General features: G+C 35.1%; 1 protein-coding gene across 2 annotated transcripts; it reads left to right on the plus strand.

Annotated features, from left to right (window-relative positions):
* Positions 1-1286: 1286 nt before the first annotated feature.
* Positions 1287-27157, plus strand: LOC114257288 (choline monooxygenase, putative (CMO-like)). 2 transcript variants are annotated; one of them, XR_014349620.1, is made up of 10 exons: positions 1287-1693; positions 3876-3921; positions 4034-4169; positions 23944-24018; positions 24111-24320; positions 24601-24696; positions 24889-25010; positions 25090-25873; positions 26575-26625; positions 26816-27157. XR_014349620.1 is itself a non-coding variant. In XM_028197047.2 (10 exons), the coding sequence occupies exons 1-10, from the start codon at positions 1357-1359 to the stop codon at positions 26951-26953; spliced, it is 1305 nt and encodes a 434-aa protein (XP_028052848.2). In that variant the 5' UTR covers positions 1287-1356; the 3' UTR covers positions 26954-27157. The 2 variants fall into 2 exon arrangements, 1 of the variants encoding a protein (XP_028052848.2); XM_028197047.2 differs by having other exon boundaries at positions 25090-25183.
* Positions 27158-27609: the final 452 nt, after the last annotated feature.

Genomic DNA, 27609 nt, shown 5'->3' on the forward strand with positions numbered 1-27609 from the left:
ACTCAAACCCTCAGGTCTGCAACCAGAAGCACGCTCGAGTGACAGACTTCTCGCTCGAGCGAAGAACAAACCAGACCGCTCGAGCGAAGAAAACTCGCTCGAGCCAAGAAATGCAGCTCCCAGGTCCAGAACCAGACGCAATCGCTCGCTCGAGCGAAGCCACTCTGGCTCGATCCACCAGACACGAACTCAACTCTCGCTCGAGCGACCAACTCCTCGCTCGAGCGAAGGTCCAAAAATCTGGGCAACAGCACTAGGCTCCTAAACACAACCAACTTGTAACAAACCTGCCCAACACATCCTATAACTCAATATACAAAGTAAAAAGGATGCAAACAAGATAATAAACAACTACCAACATCCACGGACACATGTCCGGATCACTGTACAACAAGGGTAAACCCGGGATCGCTATACAAGTTAACATCGTTTGGGCACTTTTAACAAGAGGGGAATCTTTGATACTCCATTCGTCTTAAAATATTTGTCTTTTTTGAAGAATTTAATTTTTTTTTGATAATACAATTATTACACTTCAAAAATATTTATGTTAATGAATTTTAAAAAAAGAGCAAACTAGAAAATTTATGTTATTTTAATCCTTAATTTTTGAAAAATTCTAATATTTTTGAGATAATAAAAAATAGAATAAGAAATTAATATTTTGAAAAAAAAAGTATTATGTTGACAAGTAAAAGAAGTCAACGTAATTGTTGAAACTACAAAAATTATACTTCCTCTGTCTCAAAATATTAGTCTTTTATATTCTATTTTTCATTGTCCCGAAATATTGGTCTTTTTTCAAAAATCAAGTATAAAAATAATATAAATTTTCTATATTGCCATTCTTTTAAATTCATTAACAACATAAAAAGTATAATTATGACATTGATATTTCCTAAAAAATGTACTATCAAAAGAAAATTTTCAAAAATTAGTTTTTTTAAAATACAGTAATTGTACTACTAAAAAAAGTTAAATTCTCAAAAGGAACCATTATTTTGAGATGAAAGGAATATTTATAATTATGATAAATCTCAGGGAGCTAAGCGTAATTTATTCTTTCACATATGACTAGAGAAGCTAGTAAAAACGACAACGCTAGGTAGCTCAAATTTTTGTGCCTCAAATGGCTCCAATCTGTTAAAACGACGTCGTTTTGACAGATTTTAAGTGTAAAACGACATCGTTTTAATAGATTTAAACCATTTAACTCACAAAAATTTGAGTTACCAAACATTTTCCTAGTAAAAATTACCAAGTCATATATAAATACGGATATGGGCATTTTAAAATTGAGAGAGAGAGAGAGAGAGAGAGAGGGGAGGTGAGAGCGAGCGCATAGTAACAGTCGCCATGGCGATGACACTGGTGAAGCCCCACTCTTTCCAGCTGTTAGAATCGAAGAAACCCAGAAATCAAAACCACCCATTTTTCAATTCAAGCTTTGGCCAACGTCGATCTATCAATCCAATCTTCAAGTCTTCCTACAATCCCAGCTTTAGTTCTTCTTATTCGTCTCCATCATCATCATCACTTGAAACTCTGGACGAAGCTCGAAGATTGGTCTACCAATTCGACCCCAAAATTACCCTTGAAGAAGCCCTGACACCACCCAGTTCCTGGTACACCCAACCTTCTTTTCTCTCTCTTGAATTCGATCGTGTCTTCTTCCGAGGTTGGCAGGCCGTCGGTATATACAACCCCTCTCTCTCTCTCTCTACCCCTCTTTTATATATATATATTCATTATTATGCTCCTTTGCTTGCCTAAAAAGTGAATGAATTTCATTTTTACTCCAACTTAGGGGTATTAGAGCATCTCCAATGTGGTGCCAAATCATGGGTAGCTGATGATGTAATCAGATTCGGTGGTAGTATCAACTAGTGTTATGATATTATTATTGACCATATTTATTATGCAAGTTATAAATACCCAAAACTATATAAATGATGTCCCGTACTCTGGTATGTATATTAATTGGTATATATAACATTATTCAATCAGATTTGAATGTATTTAATGCTTCAACAAAAGCGTTGAAACCGAATTCGGCATTTGGCATCCTTTCCTCACCTTCAAATTTGACATAGGGTCATCAACCTTCACAGCTCATAATTTTTGGTTTGTTTATTAACTTTGTGTTTGGTTGAGTGTTTTGAGAAGGAATTGGAAAATTAGGTACCTAATTTTCTCTTTTTGTTTCTAAATCCCTTCTCAAATTCCTAACCAAATACAACGCAATAGAATCCACTTTTGAGAGAGTTTTGCTGGAGAGATAAAGAAAATTAATAATAATAAATTTGACATTTTAGTTGTAGTGCCTTTTTAAGATATGTCAAATTTGATGATGTCAAAATGTCACCTAAATCTTCAAATAAGAAAAGATAAATGTCACTTATGGTCAGTTTTATGTCACCACTTTGTTTCATTTCTTAGTTGTATTGATGCAATAAAACTCATATGCATATGTATAACTCACCAGATTTCATAAATGGTGAGAGTTTTGGAGAAAGGTTTCGAAAAGCGGTTGCGGTGACGCAGTTGTGGAGTATAAAGGCCGTAGTGTAATGGTTGCGGTAACCGGTACCGTGATTTTTTTTTTTATTTTTCGCACAATTTGAAGAAAATTTACCGATACGCATATTTTTATTATTTTTTCTTTCTAGAATCACATTTATTAGGGTTTAAAATAGATTTTGATCAATTTTTGTTAATTTTTAAGTATGATCCAATATATTTCATATTTTCAAATCACTATAAGAAGAACTTTTTACATTTTATTTCAATAGTTAATGACTTTAAGAATAATTAATTTTATTCATTCTTTAGTAAAAATGATTTTTGAGACATTTTTTTAGATAACATTTTAGAGGTAACTAAATAAAATTATTATAATTAAGTATTAAATAAAATGATTATAAAAATAAAAATTGTGCCATAAACAAAAAATATTTTTGAGTTTTTTAAAGACATTTTTTAAACACATTACAGTAACAAAATAAAAAATATTTATAATTAAATATTAAATAAAATGATTATAAAAATAAATACAACTATGGTTTATATATTTTTTATTTTACATGCTAATGTAATGAAATAAAAATTAAAAAAAATTATAAAGAAAATAAATTCATATAAGATTTTTTCTTTGAACTTGGATCACTTGAGACTCAAGTCTTAAGAATTTGTTCTGTTTTTTGTAAGCTTTTATTTATTTTTATTTTTTTGGGGAAAAGAAGTTATTCAGAATATTATAAAAGGTGTAACGGTGTCTAACGGACTGTTATGACCGTTACGGTATCATTACGGCCATTACGTAACACCAAAACGGCCATTACACATGTGAATTTCCATCACACCGCTATAGCGGTCGTAACGGATGGCGGTAACCAGCATAACCATTACGTAACGGCGTTACGTAACGGTTGTGACCGCTTTTTAAAACCTTCGGTGAACTATTTTGGTGATATATAATACCTCTTAAATAAAACAAGAAAACAAAAGATAACGAATGATTCAAAAGTTCCTTTTCTTTTCTTTCCTCAGAGCAACCAAAATGAGTATTATGAAGACCTTTAGGCTGTGTTTGGATCATGGAAGGGTAAGTAAAAGGAAATAGTGAGAGTAATGTAAATGAAATATAAGTTAGTTTTTATTCTCCATTTTTCTCACTTTCTTTTTTCGTTTTACAAATTTCTACTCAAATTCATGATCCAAATGCATTGTTAAGGTAATCAGTACTTTATGCCGCATTGCATGAAATTTGAATTACAATTTCATCCATGGGTATGGCATAGATTGTTGTTTTTTTGCTTGTTACTTGTTAATGAGACCCTTGATCATTAATAGCTTTTCTTGGTTGTTATTGTTAGGATGTACTGAACAGATTAAAGAATCTGGTAACTTTTTCACTGGCAGGTATTGTTATGAATGTGTTGTAATTCTCTATTTATTATATATGCATGTATCCTTGTATACATGTGATTGTATTTTGATTTAGAATGTATGGATAATCCGTTAAGTGTTCCAGGTTGGGAAATGTAGAGTATGTGGTATGCAGGGATGATAATGGGAATGTTCATGCATTTCACAATGTCTGCCGCCATCATGCGTCGCTTCTCGCCTCTGGAAGTGGGCTATTATCTTGCTTTGTGTGCCCCTATCATGTGAGTTCGTAAATACCACCTCATGTAGAGTATCTACTCTTAGTTTATTTTGAAATTTTCATTATTTACTTCGTGTGGATTATTTGTTCTAGTTAACAAATAGTATTCAGGTTGAGGATGGGAGCATTATCCACAAACATTGTTATTTAAGATCTTGAACCAAATTAAGATAATGCATATTAGTCCTTACTGGGGGAAAAAAATCATGCCCTACTTGGGATGAAGAAATGCCAACGAAGAGATTACCAAAGTGATGACTGAAGCACCATAGATGTCCTTCTGCCCTTGCAAAACAAAGCACCATGAGTGCCACCCAGTCAGTGACTCAGTGTCTGAGTGTGGGCACCCTGATACTAAGGGTTGGTTTGGCATAAACTAAATAATACAAAAAGTCAAAAAGTCACTATCCTATTTAAGTCACATCATCTTATTTAAATCACATCACTTCTCTAGCACATCACATCAAACCCAACCCAAACCCAACCCATATAAGCCAATAAGTCAAAAAGTGTACTTTTTTAGAACATCCCAAACCAACCCTAAGTCAGCATAATAGTAGAGAGAATATTGTTACTCTTGTGAGTATTGTAGTGCATATCATTGGAACCTCATAGATTGATGTGTATTTATAGTGTTAAGTGTCCTTGATTATATTTAACCCTTTTCTAGTCCAGATTGAGTTAGGGCGGTTGAGTTCTATCTTACCTCTATTCTTATAAGCCATAAACTTCTTTGCTGATATGGTATATTTATGTTAGGAGTTAGTCTCATTCTTTGGTATGGCTCATTGACTGTGGGTGTTGACTTGTCTTGCCATGCCATGTGGCATAGTTTGGACTCACTCATTCCACCTAGACACTGTAGGCCATTTGGTAATGAAGAGTAGCTGCATAAATAGTGGATATCTCTGGGATTCCACAAATTTGAACTTCAACCTTGAGCGCTGAAATACGGTGTGGATCTACTAATGGCATGTTGAAATTTGGATAGAAAGTCGTATGGTGCCAGAGTTGAGAGTGGTCTGAACTGTAGCAATACAAGCTTGCTGATGGTTTGAAATCTGGTATCCATTAGGGCAACTCGTGAGATAATTGGGAGTCCTTTTCTGCTATGAAATGTAAGAGCAAGATGTAGCCTTGTTGTTTCTAGTGCCGAGGAAGATCATCTGGAATTTGCAAAGTAATTAACTGCTCGGCCTCAGTAGCTGGGATGAGACATTGATCAAGATGGGAAGTTTGGACATAATCCTTGACAGTCAAGGGCTGCAGAGAAAAGTCGGCAAACTGTTTTAGTGACCGAAAAAAGATGAAGATTTTGAGAAGCTTTGGTAAGGGCTTAACAAGGGAAGGCTAGTGACAGGAATTTTGTTGTCCTCACTCAAGTATTCAAACTCATACAAATATTCGAGAGAGTTGGTAGAAGAAAGAGAGCGAGATGAGGAAGAAGAACTGAGAGACTTGTGACTGGAGAGTAGACTCATAAGAGGCAGAAAAGAGGTCTCTGAATGGTGGTGCTTGATGATTTTATCAAGTGTCCTTACCAAATAATGGAATGGTGGGAATCTTCTATTTTTTAGGGATTAGCGGAGATATTATCTTATAATATATCCCAGAAGATCATATCCCTATTTAGTAGGGGTTGGTTATTAACCATTATTCTTAATTGAGCTACCATTTTGGGATGTGGCCTAGTGGTTATGACACATGGCACTCACATGTTGCATTTGGAGCTACACCCATTGAAGATCCAATGGACAAGGATTGGTGGCAACATCAGATCACTTCAGCTGTTAACAGATTTGGAATGCAGGTGATAATTGGGTGTCCAGACATTTTAATGAGACACTTGGCACATTGTGTAGCTACCCACTAGCTGAAGGTAGTTGACAAAGTAGGGGAAGTTGCTCTAACGGTTGTTGACAAAAATAGAAATAAAGATGAAGATAGAGCAAAGCTTGATTGGTAAAAGATACTCAAGACTTATCATTTTCAGTATCTCGAGTCAATTATTCATAAAGATGGAGAGGTTGTGTAAAATATGATACATAGAATTATAGCAGGATGGATGAAGGGGAAAATTTGTGGGATTTCTATAAGACCCAATCACGAGTATGGAATGATGGATGATTTAGTAAAAAATATGTTCAAAAAATGTCTAAAATGAAAATGTTGAGGTGGATGAGTAGTGTAACAAGAAAAGATTAAAAAATAAGAACGAATCCATTAGGAAGAGCTTAATAGTGGCACTAATTGAGGATAAAATGATGGAAAATCATTTGAGATGATATAGCCATGTGCATTATAAATCAATTAATGTGATTGTAAGGACGAGTGATTAGATTCACGTGGAGGGTGGTAAAAGAAATAGAGAAAGGCCAATCAGAATATGGGTTGAGGGGATAAGAATGACATAATTATCTTAAACTTAACTGAATATATGATTTTCAATAGAATTAACTGGAGGTTATGGATCCATGTAGCCAACCCCAAGTGATTGGACAAGGGCTTTGTTTTGTTGAGTTGAGTTGAGGGAGTAAATGGATTAACAATTTCTCTCTCTCTCTCTCTCTCTCACAAGTAAAGGTATCACAACCAAATGGGATCTTCCTCACCGAAGCAATACTCCCTTTTTCCCAAGTTGTGAGGCTACCTAAATTATTTTTTTTTATCAACAACAAAGAATTTTATTAATGACCGAAAAGAAATGAGAATAAGGCATCCTCTACACAGAAGATAAAAAAAGAAAGAAAATACATAACCCAAGCAAGATTACATCAAAATCCTTCTACATGTAACACATCGACAACCAATCTCTTGCTACCAAAAAAAGCGGAATCCCTCTAAAAAGAGGATTCTCTAAAGCCCAAAAGGAGGTGAGTGACAAAATTTATCCCACAAAAATTCCACATCTCGAAATTTATCTTCGAAAATCCGTGTGTTTCTTTCCAACCAAATGACCCAAAAAGTTGCAAAGACGGCACAATACCAAAGCACTTTGGCCTTCTTCGATCCACCCAAAGCTCGAAAGTCGATTAGCATCATATGCGCACTACCTTTTGGAGCCATCCACATAACATTCTTCAAAAGAAACAATCTATGCTATAAACCCAAAGCAACTAGAGAATGCAAAAATAAATGATCCAAAGATTCACTATCCTTACAACACATGATGCACCATTGAGGATTTAGAAAACTATTCTCCTTTTTTGCAATGTATCATTTGTCAATATGCCTTCATGAACCAAGGACCACACGAACACCTTCACCTTAAGAGGAGTACAAGCCTTCCAAATTCTTTTATTAAAAGGAAACCGAGAAACTTGAGGATTGTCAATGATTTTGTCAAAAAAAGATTAGCAAGAAAAAATATCCGATGAATGAAGAGCCTCAAACCTTTTGTCATCCAAAAGAGGAATCAAAGAAAGATGATCAAGTCCTGACAACAAAGACATCAACTCTTCAGCTTCCCCATCATTAAGATTCCTGAAAACATTAAAATTCCAAGAAATTGGAGCCAAAAGGGAACAAGCTATGGAAGCAATAGAACAATTATGAGACAAAGCCACTCTATTAAATGTGGAAAATTTGAAGCAAAGGAAGAGAAGCCCACCCAAACATCTTTCCAGAATCTAACATGTTCCCCATTACCCACTCTCACAGAAAGATAGCGAGACCAAGGTGGATAGATATGAGAAATTGACGTCTAAAGAGCATGAATCCTTACCATTAACCTGAGTCCCATACTTGCTTCTAATAACATAATGCCATAGTGAATCACACTCATTTGGAAATCTCCAAAATCACTTGCCAAGTAGAGCCATGTTTCTAGCCATAATGTTACTAATGGCCAAACCCCCCTTCTCCTTTGGGAAGGATACTATCTCCTAGTTCACTAGATGATCCTTCTTACCCTCATCCTTAAGGCCCAAAGGAAATCCCTCATCAACTTTTCTAATGACCTTGCAACCTTAACTAGAATTTTAAACAAAGATAAAAATAAATGGGAATACCACTTAAAGCTGTCTTGACCAGAGTATATCTACCCCCACGTGTGAGTAAAGCCTTGCTCCACCCTTCCAACATCTTGCCGATCTTTTCCACTACTAGATCCCAAAAAGATTTATTCCTAGGATTACCCCCAGTGGAAATGTAAGAACCTGAATTTTTAGACAGCTAATTAATTTATTTACGATAATATTAAGTCATTTAATAGTGGTAATTAAATTATTAAATTCTAATGTTAGTAGCATCATGATTAATACTGATATTAAACTCTTTTAAATAAATTTATTTATCCTTTCTGTGTTAAATTTTTGTATCTAATACAGCTATGAAAACTAAATGGATTAAATAAATAATAAATAAGTTAGAGTTTAGTAGGAAGAAAACCATCTAGTTAATAGGTTATATATATACTAATATTATATTGCCATCAATTTCAATTCAATTCAATTCAATTCAATTCAAAAAAAAGAAAAAAGAAAAAAGAAAAAAAAAAAGTCAATACTTGCAAGAAAAGTGGCCGGCTGCCCCTTCTTTTCCCTAGGTTGCTCTGCTGCATGCAAGGCATGCTTGTTTTCCAATTGCACACTCAACTTCCCTAGAGAAGGAAGCATGGCATAGGATGTCATTTCCAAGCAAATAGAAATTTTTGCTAAAGAGAGAAAAGATTTAAATAAAATAAAAAGTTGCTCCCATATTCCCTACACAAGGGACTTCACCATCAGCCACAATGCATACACATGGCTGAGAAAGAAAAGAAAGAGCGGAGAGAAAGAGGGAGAGAAGGAAGAAGGAAAGAAAAAGAGGTCTCAACACTTGCATTTTTTTAGCTTCTTGAGGTAGGAATACTTCAGCCATACCCATCTTTAGATATATTATTTGGCACTGAAAATATATATTTGTTATCAGTTAAAAAGATGATTTAAATATAGAAGCATGCTAGGTTTGATTTAGGCTTGAAAGAGAATCACCATTTTGAAGTTGAGTTGTTATACTTTTCATAAATCATATTCTCTTCAAATAAATTCTTACTTCTTTGGTAGAGTATCATATTCATTATATTATATAGCATATTATTTCAGTGTTACTTATATGGCATTGCATGTAAAGAAAAATCGAATTGAATCTCATATCCTTGTTCAAAAAAATTAATTTCCAGCATTGTCAAGATTTTTATATCACTAGAAACCCTCGAATAAATTCTATAATACATGTTTTAAAAATCTGAAGCTACTGGACCTTCCCCAACATGTACTTTGCATGTACAAATTTTTATAAAATCATTGGAGACCATTTTATATTCAAAACAAATATTCTTTTCAACTGCTGTATACAACCCAGCAGAAACAGACACTTCAAGCAGATGTCATTTTCTCCACAAGATGATTTTTATGCAAGACCACTTGGGATAGTTAGATATACGAGTTAGCCTTCATTTTCCGTTGATTTCACTAAAAACCGATATGTATTGGAAGAGAAACTACTATTTTATCAAACTGCGACAGATTCTTTCCGAGTTTCTTAGGAAATTTATTACTCCATATTAAGAGGTTTTTAGCCTTCAGGATCTGCTGAAAAAGTATTTATAATTTGAATATCTAACAAAGGATACTGACCTCACTCATGTTTGACATCGTTTGATACCTCTTTTTCATTTTTCAAACTCAGACTACCTGTGCTAGAACTTGCTGAAATTCACTGCTTGAAATACCAGTTTTATTCAAAAATTAAATTCTCCGTCTTAAAACTATTTTTAGCCCTGGAGTTCTTTCGAATTATTTTCCTAACTTAATGAACTACCACCAGTTAAAATATTGTGAGCATTGGACTTCGTTTGGTATGGGTTTCAATTTTTTTTGAAATAGTGCACTGTTGAAAATCCTAATTGTGAGAAATCTAAGAAATTATGTGATGACTCCTAAGTCATCTTTAGTGATACTTATCTTGGTTACCATACGTGGTTATTTTATGCTATGTAAATGTATATCATTGTGATTTCTTCATTTGAACTCATTCATGTAAGCATGAAGTGAATTTGACTAAGTGAGATAATGTAACCCGAGTGTTTGTGTACTAACATGACAGCCTTGAAATTGGGTTGTAAATGGAAATTTTGATGGTATGTTTAAAAAGTAAGATGCATTAAAAGTTTAAAGTGATGGGTTGTGTGGGGTGAGCCCGGTTTAGAGTCTTGCGCAACATGTCTCAAACCCTAATGTGGCATGGGAAGGTATTTTGGCTCTTATCGGTATTGGGGATATAAGATTGGGTGTGTAAGCGAATCATCTAGGTGGATCTCCTTGGTAGACCGTTCTTGTGACTACCCCATTACGTAACATGCTTTTATATATTTAATTTTGAATGTTATTTATGTGTTTAATGTGTATTTGAATGCATATTTGTTCATTGTTGGAATATTTGTTGTGATTTCTACTTTAAATCTGAAATTGAAGGCCTTAATGGCTTCAGAAACCGGAATTGATAAAGTTGAATTAAGATAACATAATTTTTAGAACCTTTTGGGAAGTTTGATTAAAAATTGATTCAGTTCCAAAAAATTAAATCTTGATTAATTAATTAATCCTTGATTAGTGCTAATTTAATTAATTAGTGTATATATGATAAGTTAGAAGCTAATCACTCTTAGAGCTCAAAAATTCTGCTGAAAATACATTCCAGAGAGAGTGAAATCAATGTAGAGAGAGAGAGAGAGAGAGAGAGAGAGAGAGAGAGAGAGAGAGAGAGAGAGAGAGAGAGAGAGAAGGCTTGAACTTGGAAGATTTGGCTTGAAGGTTGGAGATTTGTGAAGTAGAGCTCAAGTTCTTGCTAATTTAAGCTTAATTGAAGACCTTAGGTAAGTATTTGAACTTTAACTTATGAATTAAAGTCATCAAGTATGTGAATTCAAGAAAATTATGGGCTTGTTTGGTTTGTATCTCAAGATATAATTTTTGAGAAAATTTTTCAAAACATTGTTTGGTTCAATTTTTTTAAAAAAAATTTCCAAAATCACTCTCTCTCCTACATATCAATCAATCACTTTTTCTCTCTCCTCTTTCCTTCTCAATCACTTTTTCCCTCACACATATCTACTTAACTACAACAAAATATCAAATCATCCCAAACTCCCAAAGTCGAAAACTATTTTCAAAATATACAACCAAACAAACCAAAAACATTTCTAAACTCTCTCCCCAATTTTTTTTTTGAAAATTTATCTCAAAACACAAACCAAATACACCTTATGAGTTTAAACACAAGAATTTAGCTAAGGATGGTGAATGTGAAGTTAATTCATACATGCATGCATGATCTTGTAAAGTTTTATCATCTTGAACATGATTCATGTCATCAAAGTAAAAATTTGAAGATATATCATACATGCACCCATGATTTTAAGTGTTTTGTAGCTCAATTCATGTTTTGAAAGTTATGGAAAAATATTTGAAGCTGATTTGTACATGCATGAGAATTTGAGTTCCAATTATGAAGAATTATGAAGTTTTGAGCATGAGGTTTGGAATTGGTTTTGTATTCATGTTTTTGAGGGTGTATTCATGGATTAGAACATGTCATGCAAGGGGTTTTGGCTTTGGACATAAGCTTTGAAACACAATTTTTTTGTTTTGAAAATCCAGAATTTAGCCAGACCACTCGAGTGAACAAGTTGTCGCTCGAGCGCACATCTCATGCATCCTTTAATTTTGCAGTGTTTTTCAGTCGGCTCGAGCGACCAAGTGACTGCTCGAGCGACCTCAGTTTGTTTTGCACCATGGCTTGAGCGACCGTCGAGCCTAGATTCGGACCATTCACTACTTTATGTGGTCCGCTCGGGCGACCAATAGTACGCTTGAGTGAAGTGCGCTATTTCAGTATATTTTGAAAAGTCATATTCTATCCATGTTTTCATTTTCACTCCTTTCTGAGCATTCTTAGGTATGAATTAAGCCTCATGAATGAAATAATAGTTAAGAACTTGACATAAGAGAATTGAATAAAGTAATAATCAAGAACAAATACCCTTTACCCCGTATTGATGACTTATTTGATCAGTTATAGGGTTCACAAGTGTTTTCGAAGATTGATTTGAGATCCGGGTATCATCAATTGAAAATTAAAGCTGAAGACATTGAGAAAACTACGTTCCGAACAAGGTATGGACACTATGAGTTTTTAGTTATGCCGCGTGGAGTAACAAATGCACCTGCAGCTTTTATGGACCTTATGAACCGAATTTTCAAATCCTATCTTGATGAATTGTTGTGGTATTCATTGATAATATTTTGATTTATTCGCAAAGTTGAGAAGAACATGAACAACATTTGAGAATTATTCTTCAAACACTTAGGGAGAAGAAACTGTATGCAAAACTGAAGAAATGTGAATTCTGATTGGATGAAGTTGTATTTTTAGGGCATGTGATTAACAAGGATGGAATTTCTGTGGATCCACAAAAGATTAAGACAATTGTGAATTGGCCTACACCAACAAATGTGACCGAAATCCGAAGCTTTATGGGATTAGTTGGGTATCACAGAAGATTTGTGAAAGACATCTCAAAGATAGCCGTACCACTTACCTAACTTACTCGAAAGTAGGAATGGCAGTGGGTACCCTACCCAATGGGTACCCATGGAGACTCGATCTGAAATATATGGGTTTACCCCATGTTCCTACCCGTCGGGTCGGGTAGGTGTTATAATTTAAATATCCATCGGGGATGGGTCGGGGATGGATACTTGCTCATTTCTAAATATGAAAGAGCTTGTCGTCCTCTTCATCGCCAAGGCCTATGGAGGGGCTTCATGATGTGGGTTTTCCTTCATTTCTGAGCAAGACGTTTGAAATGGTTGAAGACCCTTCTTTTGATTCGGTGATCTCCTGGAGTAGAGATCACAATAGCTTTGTCGTTCGGGACTCTCACAAGTTTTCTCATTGTGTTGTGTGCCTTAGCCCCACTATCTATCTCTAGACATGCTGCCATGGTTCTTCTCTCTCTTGCTCTTCTGTGTTTCTCTCTCTATATCTCTCTGTGTATGTTTTTTTTTTATTTAATTTATTAAATATTTTATCAACATTTTACATTTTATTCCCGAAAAAACATTTTAATTTTGTTACTTTAAAATAGGCTTCTTAATTAGTTAACTAATGTGTATTTGATTTTGCTGTTGAACTAAAAAAATAATAACAACAATAATTGAATATGCATTTGGTTTTGGCTGTAAACCTTGAAAAAAAATATAAAGGGGGTCAAGTTGGGTTAGGGAAAACCCAAACCCATTAGGGGATGGGGAGGGCAGTCCCCATGGGGAATGGGGGATGGAAAATGGAGAAAATTATAATAAGGGAATGGGGAATTAATATCTATCCCATTGGCCCCCATTGCCATCCCTATTCGAAAGGGGGAACCGTTCGAATGGACCGATGAAAGAGAATCCGCTTTCTTAGAACTGAAAACAAGGCTAATCACAACACCAGTTTTGACATTACCGTCAGGTACGGAGGGCTTTGTTATTTATAGTGATGCTTCATATAAAGGTTTGGGATGCGTTTTGATGCAGAATGGATTTTAGTGATAGCTTATGCGTCTCGGTAATTAAAGCCTCATGAAAAGAACTACACGACTCATGACTTGGAGTTGGCTGTCGTTGTGCTGAACATCAGAGACCGACAGAGCTACTTCAACCTCTCCCTATTCCGGAATGGAAATAGGAGCACATAACTATGAATTTTATTATTGAATTACCTCGGACACCTAGAGGTATGAACTCTATTTGGGTTATTGTGGATAGGTTAACCAAATCTGCACATTTTCTACCTGTGAAAACTTTCTATGATGCTTATAGACTTGCCACTATTTATGTCGATGAAATTGTTCGTTTGCATGGAGTTCTGGTATCTATTGTTTCAAATAGGGATCCTAATTTTGTGTCCAGATTTTGGAAAAGTCTTCAAAGGGCAATGGGAACCGAGTTGAGGTTTAGTACCTCTTTTCATCCGCAAACCGATGGACAATCAGAGAGGACTATACAGATCTTGGAGGATATGCTCTGAATGTGTGCTTTGGATTTTTAGGGAAGCTGGGAAACCAATTTTCGATTGGCGGAATTTGCATACAACAACAGTCTCCACTCTAGCATTGGAATGGCATCGTATGAAGCCTTGTATGGCAGGAAATGTAGATCTCCGGTGTGTTGGACAGAAGTTGGGGACAGAGTTTTGCTTGGTCCCGAGATTGTGCAAACAACCACCGAGAAGATTAAGATCATTCTGCAAAGGCTCAAAACCGCACAAAGCCGACAAAAAAGGTATGCGGATCAAAGAAAAAGGGCTTTTGAATATGGTGCCGGTGATCATGTGTTGATTACGGCAATTCCAATGAAGGGTCAATCAAGGTTTGGCAAGAAAGGCAAGTTATCACCTCGGTATATTGGACCGTTTCAGATTTTGAAAAGACTCGGTCCAATTGTGTATCGAATTGCTTTAGCACTGGGAATGGAACAAATGTTCAATGTATTTCATGTATCGATGTTAAGGGGTTATCTCCGAGATCCGTTCCATGTTATTGACTATCATCGGATAGCTCTTGACGACAATATGGAATATGAAGAGAGCATTGTATCAAATAAGCCGATATGGAATGTGATACATATTTGTGTAACATATAATAATTAAACACATAAGCAAACACTCCAAATTTCCCGTTGACTTCCTACTAAGAGCATTAGCTACGGTATTGGCTTTGCTTGGATGATATTGGATCTAAAAATCAATCCTTAATCAGTTCTAACCATCTCCTCTGTTGCATATTCAACTCTTTTTACGTAAAGAAGTATTTCAAACTTTTGTGATCAGTGTAAACTTCACATGTAGCTCCATAGAGGTAGTGGTGCCAAATTCTCGGTAATCAATGCACAAGCGAAGCGTTCTGTCTTTCTTTTTCACAAATAGAGTTGGGGCACCCCATGGCGAAGTACTTGCTCGGATATACCTCTTGTCAAGCAAATATTGCAATTGATCCTTCAATTCCTTTATTTCAACAATTGGCATTCTATATGGAGTGTTCGAAATGGGTTGAGTACCCGGCATAACTTCAATAGTAAATTCAATTTCTCGATCAACTAAATCCCCTGGCAATTCTTCTAGAAACACATCTGGAAATTCTTTGACTACTGGAATATCATCTAACATAGTATCCATAAATTGCAGAGTCAGAATACTACATAGATAACCTCAAAACCCCTTCTTAAGTAGTTTATATGCTTTCATTGCCGAGATTAAATAATGTGGAAGTACTACACCATTACCCTCAAACAAAATTTCATCATGTCCTGGGGGTCTAAATAAAATTCGTTTTGTTACACAGTCAATAGTAGCACAATATTTAAACGACTAGTTCATTTCCAAAATTACATCAAAATATCTCATATCAAGAGGCAGTAAATCTACATATAATATAGCATTCCCAAGCAGTATTTCACAAACACGGTATGCAGATGAACACAAAACAAATTCCCCAAATGGCGTAGATACACATAACACATAAGGCAATGATTCCATGGGTCTATTCAGTCTACGTGCAAATATAGTAGAAACAAAAGAATGTGTCTAACCCGAGTCAATTAGCACATAAGCATCTTGATTGCAAATAGAAAGAGTACTTGAGACAACGACCTCTGTATTTTTTGTATCACCTGGGATGAGCACAAAGACTCTTATCTGAGTGTATCTCTCGTAGCAGCAGGTCTAGCAGTATTTCCAAGCATTGGAACTGATCCAGTCGAACTAGTAGCTGGTCTTCCACTTCTTTGTTCAATTAGTGGACAATCTCTAACCATACGCCCCGTCTTGCCACATCTAAAGCATGCCCTAAAAGTATGGTAGCAAACCCCCCGTTGTTTCTTGCCACATTTATTACATGTTAGTGCAGAGTCTCTCATAGAATTGGAGGCACTAGATGTTCCCAAATTTTGCTTCTTTGAAGACGTTGATTTCTTATTCGAATAAGAGCCATGCCTCTTTCCTTTCCATTCAAACGGTCGGTTGTGTGAAGCCAAATTTGATTCAGACATTGGGGCTTTGTCTAGAGCATCCACATATTTAGACAAATTCAGAACATTAACTTTTTCTTGGATTGCACCTCGAAGTTCACCTTCCTTGCCTTCTTATAATTAGTGTTGACCATGTGTGGTGTGAACCTGGCTAACTCGGTAAACTGTGCCTCATATTTGGCTATTGTCTGGTTGCCTCGCTTCAATCTTTCAAATTCAGATACTTTCCGGTCTGGGATGCATTGAGGGAAGTATTTCTCGTAAAAGGTTTTAAGAAATCATGCCCAACTGATTCCCACATTTTCATCACTAACCAACATCCACCATCCTCGAGCTTTGCCTTCCAAGGTAAAGGCCGCTAACAGAACTTTCTGTGCGTCAGTGCACAGAAATACTTCAAATCGTTTTTCAACGCCAAGAACCCATGCCTCGCTTTTCAATGGATCAACTCTTCCCTAGAACAATGGTTGTTTCATTTTGTTGAACTCTTTAGTTAAAGCAATTGTGCAGCCATCCGTTTGGTGTTCTTGTACCGGAGGTGGTACGGGCATTGGTGGAGGTGGGGGCGGTTGTTGCTGTTGTTGCCTTAGTGATTCTGCCATATCCTGAATCATTCTTTCCATTTTGTCTAGGCGGGCAGTAGAAGACTCTTCTATCTCATCAGCCTTTGTTCTCACCATGATCTATGTGAAGTCGTATTATAATAAATACAAAAATTTGTACATATACACATAGGCACAACAGTTCATATATTCACATATTCGTATATTCTTAATGCACACAAGCATATACTTATTAGATGGATGCATCCTTAAGTCTTTTCTAGATACCTTATTTCTAATTTGGACAAATGTGAGTTATTAACTCGTGCTTTGATGGCACTCTATCACGACTCAAACCCGCCACTAGAGGTTTGGATCATAACCGGCCAGTAATCATGAGATTACCTATGGCCTCGGACAGAATTCAAATCATATTTAATTATATGGGCTTAGAAGCAGAAGCAGAATTATAAAATTTTGTCCAAAGAGCTGTGCATACATGGTATAAACAAAAATATTTAATGCATCATCATCATACAAAACTTGGGTAAACACTGGAGTTTTCTAGGGTTGGACATCCCGCTGCTCACCTACATACACACACACACACATATATATATATATATATATATATCGGAGTGAGCTAAAGCCCGATGAATAATATCAAAGTAAAGAGGTTATATGAATGAATTCTAAGACTTAACAAAATCATTCTCATATTATACAGCAGAATGACCTCGGGTCTAATACATGACAGAATGACCTCTAGTCCAACATAGGTAAAAATACAGAACATAACAGATCATACTTGGTGGAACGACTTTGGGTTCAATTCATAACAGCTGTATAATGACCATTTGGTCAACACATAACAGATGTTTAGACTTATTAGATATTCAAAACGACCTTAGTTCCATCTTGTCAAATATACAGAACAACCTTGTGTCCATTTCAAATATACAGAATGACCTTAGGTCCATCATATACATTCCTATCTCATCAATCAATCACATTTATAGATATCATAATGATCAGTAAAGATATTTTCTTATACGTTATTTTCTAAATGTTCCAATGTGGTAAGCTTTTCTGAATATATGGTTTTGTGAATATGAATGAGCCTTCTATCTGTCCGATCATTATGATATTTGTAAATGTGATTGATGAGATACGAATGTATATGATGGACCTTAGGTCGTTCTGTATGTTTGAAATGTTCCCAAGGTTGTTTTGTATATTTGAAAGACCCAATGTTGTTTTGTATATTTGACAAGATGGACCCAAGGTCATTCTGAATATCTGATAAGTCTGAACATCTGTTATGTGTTGACCAAATGGTCATTATATAGCTGTAATGAATTGGACCCAGGGTCGTTTCACCAAGTATGATCTATTCTGTTCTGTATTTTTGCCTATGTTGGACCAGAGATCATTCTTTTAGAATTGGATCCGAGGTCGTTCCGCTATATAATAGGAGAATGATTTTGTTAAGTCTTAGAACTCATTCATATAACCTCTTAACTCCGATGTTATTCACTAGGCTTTAAGTTCACTCTGTTATATATATATATATATATATGTATGTATGTATGTATGTAGGTGAGCAGCGGGATGCCCAGCCTTAGGGAGAAGTTCGGTGTTTACCCAAGTTTTGTGTAGTCAGCCAAGGAGCGCCTCATGAATGAGGCTTTTGTCTTTCGTTCCTTTGTTTTCTTTTGTTGGTCATGTTTGACCGTGTTTGTACTTAAGCTTTGGGTTTTGTATGATGATGACTTATGAATAATCTTGGATATGTAATATCTATTTGTGTATGTATGGATGTGAGTTATTAACGTATTAAATGGTTTTGTTTATACCATGTATGCATAGCTCATTGGACAAAATTTTATAATTCTATTTTCGCTTCTGACCCCATACAATTAAATATGGTTTGAATTTTGTTCAAGGCCGTAGGTAATCTCATGATTACTGGCCTGTTATAATCCAAACCTCTAGGGGCAGGTTCGGGTCGTGACAGTTCCCATGGGACAAATCGTGATGCCACAACTTGGGTACGTAACCCTGATGCGTAAGCATCATTGGTAGTTATTGCTGTAACGTTTTTAACTATAACCAAAGGGGAGTCAGAATTGCCAGTAGCCATTGTTTAGTAGTTGGATAGGAATGGTGCTCCGCGGGGAGTGACCTAGATAAACATGATCAACTAACCCAATGAGAATTCAAAAGAAAAGTTTGGCATTTCTCCTATGATGATTAACTGCTTCCGCAGGTTCCTTGTTCTTATTTATTTATTTATTATATTTTTATTGATTAACTGCTTTCGTATGTTCCTTGTTCTTATTATTTATTAATTTTTATACTTGTTATTATTTTTATTCTATCTGTTTCACTAAGTGTTGCTTACTATTATGTTGTTACACTATATACATATTGTTATCAAGGTGGATAATTTTAGGTCGTAGTATCCTATTGGGTTTTGCAGCTCATGGCTTTCTTTGTATTGTCCTGACATTTTATGCCAGGTACTGAGGAAGCCCAAGGAAATGCTGAGACGTACGAAGGCAACGATCAGCCTTGGTTAACGTGAAGCATGCTCAAGTCCTATGAACTTTTTTATTTATTTAGTTTCAACTATATTTCTTATTGTGAATATACCAAGACAAAGTTTTAAGTTTAATTTGGGGTTGTAATTTGACAATTTTAAATTTTCCACTTTTATAATTGATGGATGATGACAAACAAATTGGGAACAAAGATCATTAGCTCTTAATTAAGATTAATTCTCAAGTTTAAATCTTACTACGATGTCCTCAAATTTTGGGGCGTCATTTATGTTACACGGACTCGGGTACGAGTATCGGGTGCGGGTACGTATCTAAGGGTCGGACACTTCAAAATTAAAAATTAAGGATACGTGGATATGTATCCAAATTTGGATACGGGTACGGGGATACGTTAAATAACTTTTTAAAAAAAAAATATATTTATTATATGAAGATGAGTTATATTATATATATATATATTTTATAAATATTTTTATTTTAATATATATTAATTATTTTATTTATTTATTATATTTTTTAAATAATGTGTTCTAATTCATTTTTTTATTTTATTTTACATACATGTGTTTATTTTTTTTATTAATATATATATAAGTATATATTATCTTATAAATATATTAATGTTATATAATAATTACTATTTAATATATAATAATAATAGTTATTATTATAGTTATTATAATAATAGATAGATAATAATAATAATAGTTAATAAATATATTATCTAATAAATATATTATATGTTATATAATAATTATTATATAAATAATTATTAACTATTATTATTATATAATATATAATAATAACATTTATTATTATAGTTATTAGTTATTATTATTATAGTTATTATAATAATATTAGTTATTATTATTATAGTTATTATAATAATAGGTAGATTGTTATTATAATAATAGATAGATACGAATAGATAGCAGAGATCTGAATCAAGAAGAAGAAAAACGACAGAGAGAGAGAGGGAGAAAAAGCGAAGCATCGCAAGGGAGAGACGAAGCTGATCGAACCAGAGAGAAGAACGAGATGAAGAGATCGAGAGCGAGAGAAGAGACAGACGAAGAGAACGATCGAGAGAGAAAAGCAGACAGTTCGAAAGAAGAAGATCGCATCCCTAATCGCAGGATCGAAGCCCTAATTGCACTTTTCATAGCCCTAATCACAGGTATGCCATCTTTCTTCTTACTTCCATATGCCATATCCTCTTCTTCTATGCCGTATCCACTTTTTCCAAGCCGTATCCCGTCCGGATTCCGTACCCGTACCCGTGTCGTGTCGTGTTGACACGGGTACTTCGCCAAAACTGACGAGTCCGTGTAACGTAGGGCGTCATAGGAAGTCTCAGGTATTTCAATGATAGTGCCTCAATACCACATCCTAGAAGCGTAGCCATTTGCTAAGTCGATTATGTTGCATATTAATGCCCACCACACTACTTTTTTTTCCAAATTAACCTTAAGTGCTGAGATTACTCTAAAAATTCTCAATACTGAAAAAGATTATCTATTTGGCTGTTATCCCCCAAGGAAAAAAAGACAGTATCATCCACATATTGTAAGTGAGTCACACTAACCCTATCTCTACCAACTTCTAGTCTCTCAAAAAGACCTACCTCTCTAGCTCTATCAACCATCCTTTCTAACACAATCGGCCACCAAAATAAATAGAAAAGGGGAAAATGGATCCCCTTGTCGTAATCCTCGAGAAGCCTTAACACTCTCCATCTTTGGATTTATGAATTTGAAATGAATGGATTTGAAATCAATAATTTGAGGAGTATAACCTTTAAGTTAATATAATAATTTAGATTTAGATACTAAGAATGAATTTGAGAAGCTTTATAATGATGGATTTTAAATAACTTCGTAAAAATAGTTATTTGTAATCCTTCCATAAAAGATCTACTTGTACAAGAATCTTAAGAAAATAATGAAACAAGCATCTATTCAATTCTCCACTTTGGAGTTATCATCTACCTACAATAACTAATCTTATAATTTTATAAGATTTAATTTCAAATCCATTTGTTTGTAATGCATCCATCCAAACGGGCCCTTAGTCCTTTCCAAATTGGGATATTCCAAAATGGAAAATGTTTGAGACTAACAAAAAGCTCCCACAATTTGACCCACAATGATGTGGTTTGGTAGGTGTCAACTTTTAATTTGTTATATATCCAGTGATATAAGGTTCCACTCTTTTGCCACATCGTTTATGGGTCATGGTTTTGAGTTTGATTTGCTATCATTGTAATGGTTGATTTGAATACTGTTTCGTTGTGTTGATTTTAAAATTTTAGGGACGAAATTCTTTAAGGAGAGGGGGAGGTTATAACGATTCTGGTTTAGACCCCAACTCGTTTATTGTTTTGGATTTGGATTCCTTATCTTATATGGTTGTTCATACCCTTACACATCCTCTTTTTGATTGAGTTTGGTTATTTGGATGTCATTGTTGCGTTTGGAACAGGTTGGGAGTCTGTTTTTCAAAGGAGTCTTTGCCTAGATTTTGGTTAGTTTGCTCGAGCGGTCTTTGAAAACTTCCAGTATATTTGTAGTGTTTTTCGCTCGAGCGGTGTTTCTTGCTCTCGAGCGGTCTTTGGGAACTCTCAGTACTTTTGCAGGCCTACAAAAGTACTGGGAGGGTGGTGTTCTTTGCTCGAGTGATCACTTTGTTCGCTCGAGTGGTCTCACTTATCGTGTCTGGTCACTCAAGAGGTGTTTTGGTCGCTTGAACGGTCTGCGCGTATATCAGTTCGTAAAACTCACTTTTGAGTCACTTTTCATATATCTCTCTTTCTAAACATTTCAAAACCCTAAATCTAGACCTTCTCTCTCTAAAACTCATCTTCAACCTCCAAATGCTCTTAATCTATTAGTTTCTACACCATTATCCTTTGGGAAAAAGGGTGGAGCTTGCTTGGAGCTTCCATTTGATCGGAGCAAAGTTCACTTTCAAGTTCGCCAAGTTTTGTGCTTGCTCTCCCTTGTCTTCTAGCTTTGAGGTAGGGATTTCTCCATACTTTTTTATGGTTTTTAACTTAGTTATTTGATTTTCTAAACAATGTTGTGATTTGAGAACTTTTGAACAAAATCTAGCGTTTTGGTTTAAAAATCAAAAGAGGAGTTTTCAAAGAGTTTTTTTGAATATGATTGTGGATTTGTAAATGTAGTTGAGTTGTGATAAAATGGTGGATTTTTATCCTTGGAATTGATTTATAAAGGAAAAGGGGATTTTTGCCCTAAAATACGAATATTTGATTTTGTAAAGAGAAAATGGAAATGATGTTGGGTTCTATGGAATTGCAATGATGATGATGGTGATGGTGGAGTTGGATATGTATTATCACTCCTATCTTGAAATTTTGGAAAGTTTATCTTTATTGCAAATTATCTATCTGTTTTGGGCTATCGGTGGAGGATAGCCATGATTGTTGTAGAAATTGCATGAGAACTAGGAGAGTTGAAATTAATTTCTCATCCATTTGCATTGAGCATTGTTGCATACTTGACACATTGAAAATGTATATTGTTTTGAGAGAAAGGAGTGAATACCTTGATGAATCTGGGTAGGGGTTGTGGTTGTGGTATTATTGTTGGTCTGTGTGTCCTTGGTGAAAGTCCAAAGACCCGTGCGGTTAGGTGCCGAGTCTTCCGGTTAGTATCGGTAAAAATGACAATTGGTAGTGCTTGTATAAGCCTACTTGCAAACACGTACCTAGAGATTCCCAATGTTGTATCCATGCCCTATTTTCTATTGTAAAGGAAATGGTTTCATGAATTGTGATAAAATTTGGCATTGCATGGTTTTGGAAAGAGATATAAAACGTGTTTTGACACGAGTATTGCATATGCATTCACCTCATAACTTTGTTAAGATTCATACACTGTTAGAGTATCTATACTAGGCTTTGGCTCACCCTATATGGAAAACCATTTTTAGGTATTGATGATATGCCTCCGCTAAGGCTGTAGCTCGGGAGGACTTGGAGTCCAGAGCTTTTTGTTTTATTTTTGTTGTATTTATTTTATACAAGCCTAAGGTTTTATTTGTATTGAGTTTAAACTCACTTTTGGTGTAACCAAGTATCGTCTTGGAAAGTTGTAACCATTAGGACATTTATACATCTGTTTAACTTTTATTTCATACTAGTAACTTGTGGCACATGCTATAGATTTAGGATTAGGGCTTATAAATGTATAACGACATGTGTTACCTTTTGTACAATGGGATTATATGAATGGAAGGATATTATATGCAGAACTGTGTTGTCATTTAATTAATATCGTGGGATGAATTATAGTTATTATTTTCGGGGTGTTACAGATATTTTGCAAAAAGCATTTAGCTATGGTTTTGTAAGTTGTTTCCCATAGCCATTTTAAGCCATTATTTCATGATGTAGAACTTACAATGGTTATTCCATTTCTAGCGTTGCTAAAAGACAGATTGATTATAAAAATATTCAAAACTCAAATGAACGACACATAGCAAAAGAAACATCATAATTGTTGTTTGTTCACAAGTATGTGATGTCCTTAAATTTAGTTCATAATCCCAGGTATAAGAATTATATCCAGTGAGTAGTTTTTATCTTTATGTAGGGTTGGACTTACGGGTTGGATGGAGCACTTCTAAAGGCAACTAGAATAACAGGAATTCGGAACTTCAATGTAAATGTATGCAGCGATGTCATTAGCAATCTCAATATCTCATTCCTATTCTTGTACTGTAGGATAATATGGGTGATTTATATGTCCATGGAGGGTAGGAATTTGGACTTATTCCACTGAAAGTAGCTATTTGGGGACCATTTGTTCTGCTCAATTTGGAAGACATTCCGCCTCAACAAGCAGCTGATGTCAACAATATAGGAAAAGAGTGGCTTGGTAGCTCATCAGAGATACTGAGTACCAACGGAGTTGACTCTTCTCTGAGTTACATTTGCAGACGTGAATATACCATTGAATGTAACTGGAAGGTTTGGTCCTTAACATGTTCTAAAATCATGTTGAATTCCCTCCTATTTCTTTTCGTTAATGAATGACCCTTTCTGTTGCCAAGGTATTATTTCCCCATCATCGTTTTCTCTGAGCAAAAGAAATTAACATTGTATTTGACTACTTACCCACATAAAGAAATATATGTATACATGTCTTTGACTAAATTTCAGTGTCTCATTTATCGAATTAATTTCATCAGTTCTGTTCGCTATTTATATTTCCATGAATCACTGATAATTTTACAACTTGTTCATGCAGGTTTTCTGTGACAACTACTTGGATGGTGGTTATCATGTACCATATGCACATAAAGGTCTTTCATCTGGTCTTAACCTCGAGTCCTATTCTACCACAGTATGTTCACTAAGTTCATCTTCTTGTTATTCAACTCGTAGTTGCATATTGCAAATAATAGTACTATGGCTCTGACAATGCCTTAAGACCCTGACGTTCTTATTTTTCTAATTTGAGTTACATTTTCAGATAAATTATTTCTAGTGTTTTCTTTTAAACCATACTTCTAATGATTGTCTTTACAAATGACAGACATTTGAGAAAGTTAGCATCCAACAATGTGATGGTGGTTCAGCGGAAACTGAGAATGAGTATGAACGACTTGGATCTAAAGCTCTGTATGCTTTCATTTATCCAAATTTCATGATTAATAGGTAACCCCCTCCTGCTCATTAAGATATGTGCCTGTGGTTGGTTGTTAACTAATTGATAATCACCTCTCCGTACCCGCAGGTATGGGCCTTGGATGGACACCAATCTAGTACTCCCAATAGGATCCAGAAAATGTCAAGTGATATTTGACTACTTCCTTGATGCTTCCCTTAAGGTAACTTTTCTTTTCTTCCAATTAGCACATTTAATTAAGTAAATTCTATGGCCATAACAAAAATACAAAATAAAAAAAGAAGAAAAATAGAAATGCAAAGAAAAGAGGGAGTGAAAGGAAATGACAGGAATATCCTTGATGGAAATAACTGCAAGTTTGGAACTAGTATAGTGTATACGTGATGAATTAGGGCTGTGCAAAATACTGCCTAATTTGCCCGATCCATGCCAAACTGCTCTGAACCGAGTAAATTGAGAGAGCAAGGAGGTTTCAGCCATTAATTTGGCAGAGCAGTGCAAATTTAAGGTATCGTCACCCGCAGCTCAACCGACCAGCACCGTCTATCCCATACACGTGATATACCTACCTAGCTGTACCTAATCACTCCTCTCCAAACACTTAAGTCAGACTCTTTTGCATTTCGTCTCTTCACTTCTCTTTCTAGAGACTTCCTCTTCCTCTCTCTCTCTACACTTTGTGCCATCCCCCACACCACTACCACCAACCACCCACCATAAAGCACCAATCATGTGGATCCAGCACCTATTGAACAGATCACATCCTGGTGTTCCTCCTCATTGTGGTTCTCTCCATTGCTGTTGGGTCTACTTTAATGGGTTGAAGAAGGTTTGCAAGAGCATAATGATGGTTGAAGGTTTCCATGGCTGTTGGTGGTGTTACTGTATTCAGGTATATATGCATATATGTGTGTTCATATTTGGTTATTTAAAAAGAATGAATAATAAATACTAATAATATATATTACTATCTATTTATGTTTTGGGTTTACTATATTCATATTTTTCATGACTCATTTGTTGAAGTACAGTTTTTCCTCTGATTTTTGAGTTCTACTAGCCTTCTAAGCACTTCTAACTTACATATTCTAACCCGCCAATCTGCCCAACATGCTAATTGAAACCGCAAAAAAAGTTCAACCGACCTGCCGGTTTAATGGTTTGGCAGGTCGACTGTGGGTGAATAAATAGCCCCACCCGCCAAGGCCAGGTTGATTGCAAAAATCTTCTGAACCCGCATCACGCTGAACCGTGCACAGCCTTAGTGATGATGGACTTTCATTGGTTTCTGTTCATGGGGATTCATTGTTACATCTTTAAAGGGTAAATCATTGTTGTTATTATACTCCATTACCCTTAATCCTGGAACCTCATGCCAGTCCGAATTCAGTAATACCTTTTCACTTAAAATTGTATCCCGGGTTTTCATGGATTCAATTGGAATCTGTATCTTGTGTGTGTGTTGAGAAGGGCTAAAGCAACATCATTTATCATGTATGTCATCGGTTTTAGATGATTCACAGTACAATTACTTTTCAGTTGAAAGAATTAAAACTTAAAATAATACTAATCTGGTATCTATTGCTTCCTCAGGAAGACATAGCTTTCATAGAGAGCAGTCTAGAAGATAGTGAACGAGTGCAGGTATGAACAATCCATGTTAACATCCCGATGATCTTCCATTGAAATATTTGGATTTGGAGAGAGATTTGGAAAAGAAAAGGAAAAAGGAAAAATGAAATGTCCATTGTCAAATCTTTCTGAATTCATGATTCAAACAGAGCTTTAGAGTTTTTTTTTTTTTGTTTTTTTTTTTTTTCATGTGAATCTGCAGATGGAAGATATCATCTTGTGTGAAGGTGTTCAGAGAGGCCTTGAATCGCCTGCGTACTGTAGCGGTAGGTATGCTCCGTCCGTGGAGAAGGCCATGCACCATTTCCACTGCCTACTTTATCACAACCTTATTAATTAATTGATATCTAAATGGAAATTGCCAGTGGTTACCTTCAATCTTCATGCTTCTCACCTCTTTTCCCCATTACTGTGTGCGCTATATTATATATATACACTGGTGGTTATTCATTTGTTTATTACCATTGATTATTTTAGAGTAAATTATACTTTGCCCTTTTTATGTGGCAGTCAATGTGATATTTTTCAGTTAATTTTGAACAAATATTAGTTTTACAGGTAAATTGAGAAAAACTTGAAACGCGAATGGTCAAAGTAGGAAGAAAATAAACTTTAAGAGTCAAAGTCAGCATATAACCAAATATTAAGTGGGTAACGGATAATTTATCCTTTTTTTTAATTAATATATCAATATTAATTGTTTCCATCATTTTATTTATTTATATTATTGAAATTAAACTTTACATAATCAGCTATCACCATTGATTGCATTCATAATCACTTCATTTTTATTATCAATATTTTATTTGTCAAAATTCAACTTGATGACATTTCACCTTCATCATTGTTAATTCTTTTTTCATTTACCAAATTAGACTTGACACTTGATAATGTTATCTTTACACTTTTATAATCACTTGATCAATTTTATTCGGGATACTTTCATTTCAGTGGATTTGTAGATAAATAATTTTAAATTGATGATAAACTTATTCG

The sequence above is a fragment of the Camellia sinensis genome, chromosome 13, assembly GCF_055761805.1.
Source record: "Camellia sinensis isolate YWXY chromosome 13, ASM5576180v1, whole genome shotgun sequence".
In the NCBI taxonomy this organism is placed as follows: Eukaryota; Viridiplantae; Streptophyta; class Magnoliopsida; order Ericales; family Theaceae; genus Camellia; species Camellia sinensis.

Coding starts and splice junctions, on each gene's coding strand:
- LOC114257288 (XM_028197047.2), top strand. CDS start 1,357: ATGGCGATGACACTGGTGAAGCCCCACTCTTTCCAGCTGTTAGAATCG. Junction 24,019..24,110: donor TTCGGAACTTCAATGTAAAT/GTATGCAGCGAT, acceptor CATGGAGGGTAG/GAATTTGGACTTATTCCACT. Junction 24,697..24,888: donor TCGAGTCCTATTCTACCACA/GTATGTTCACTA, acceptor TACAAATGACAG/ACATTTGAGAAAGTTAGCAT.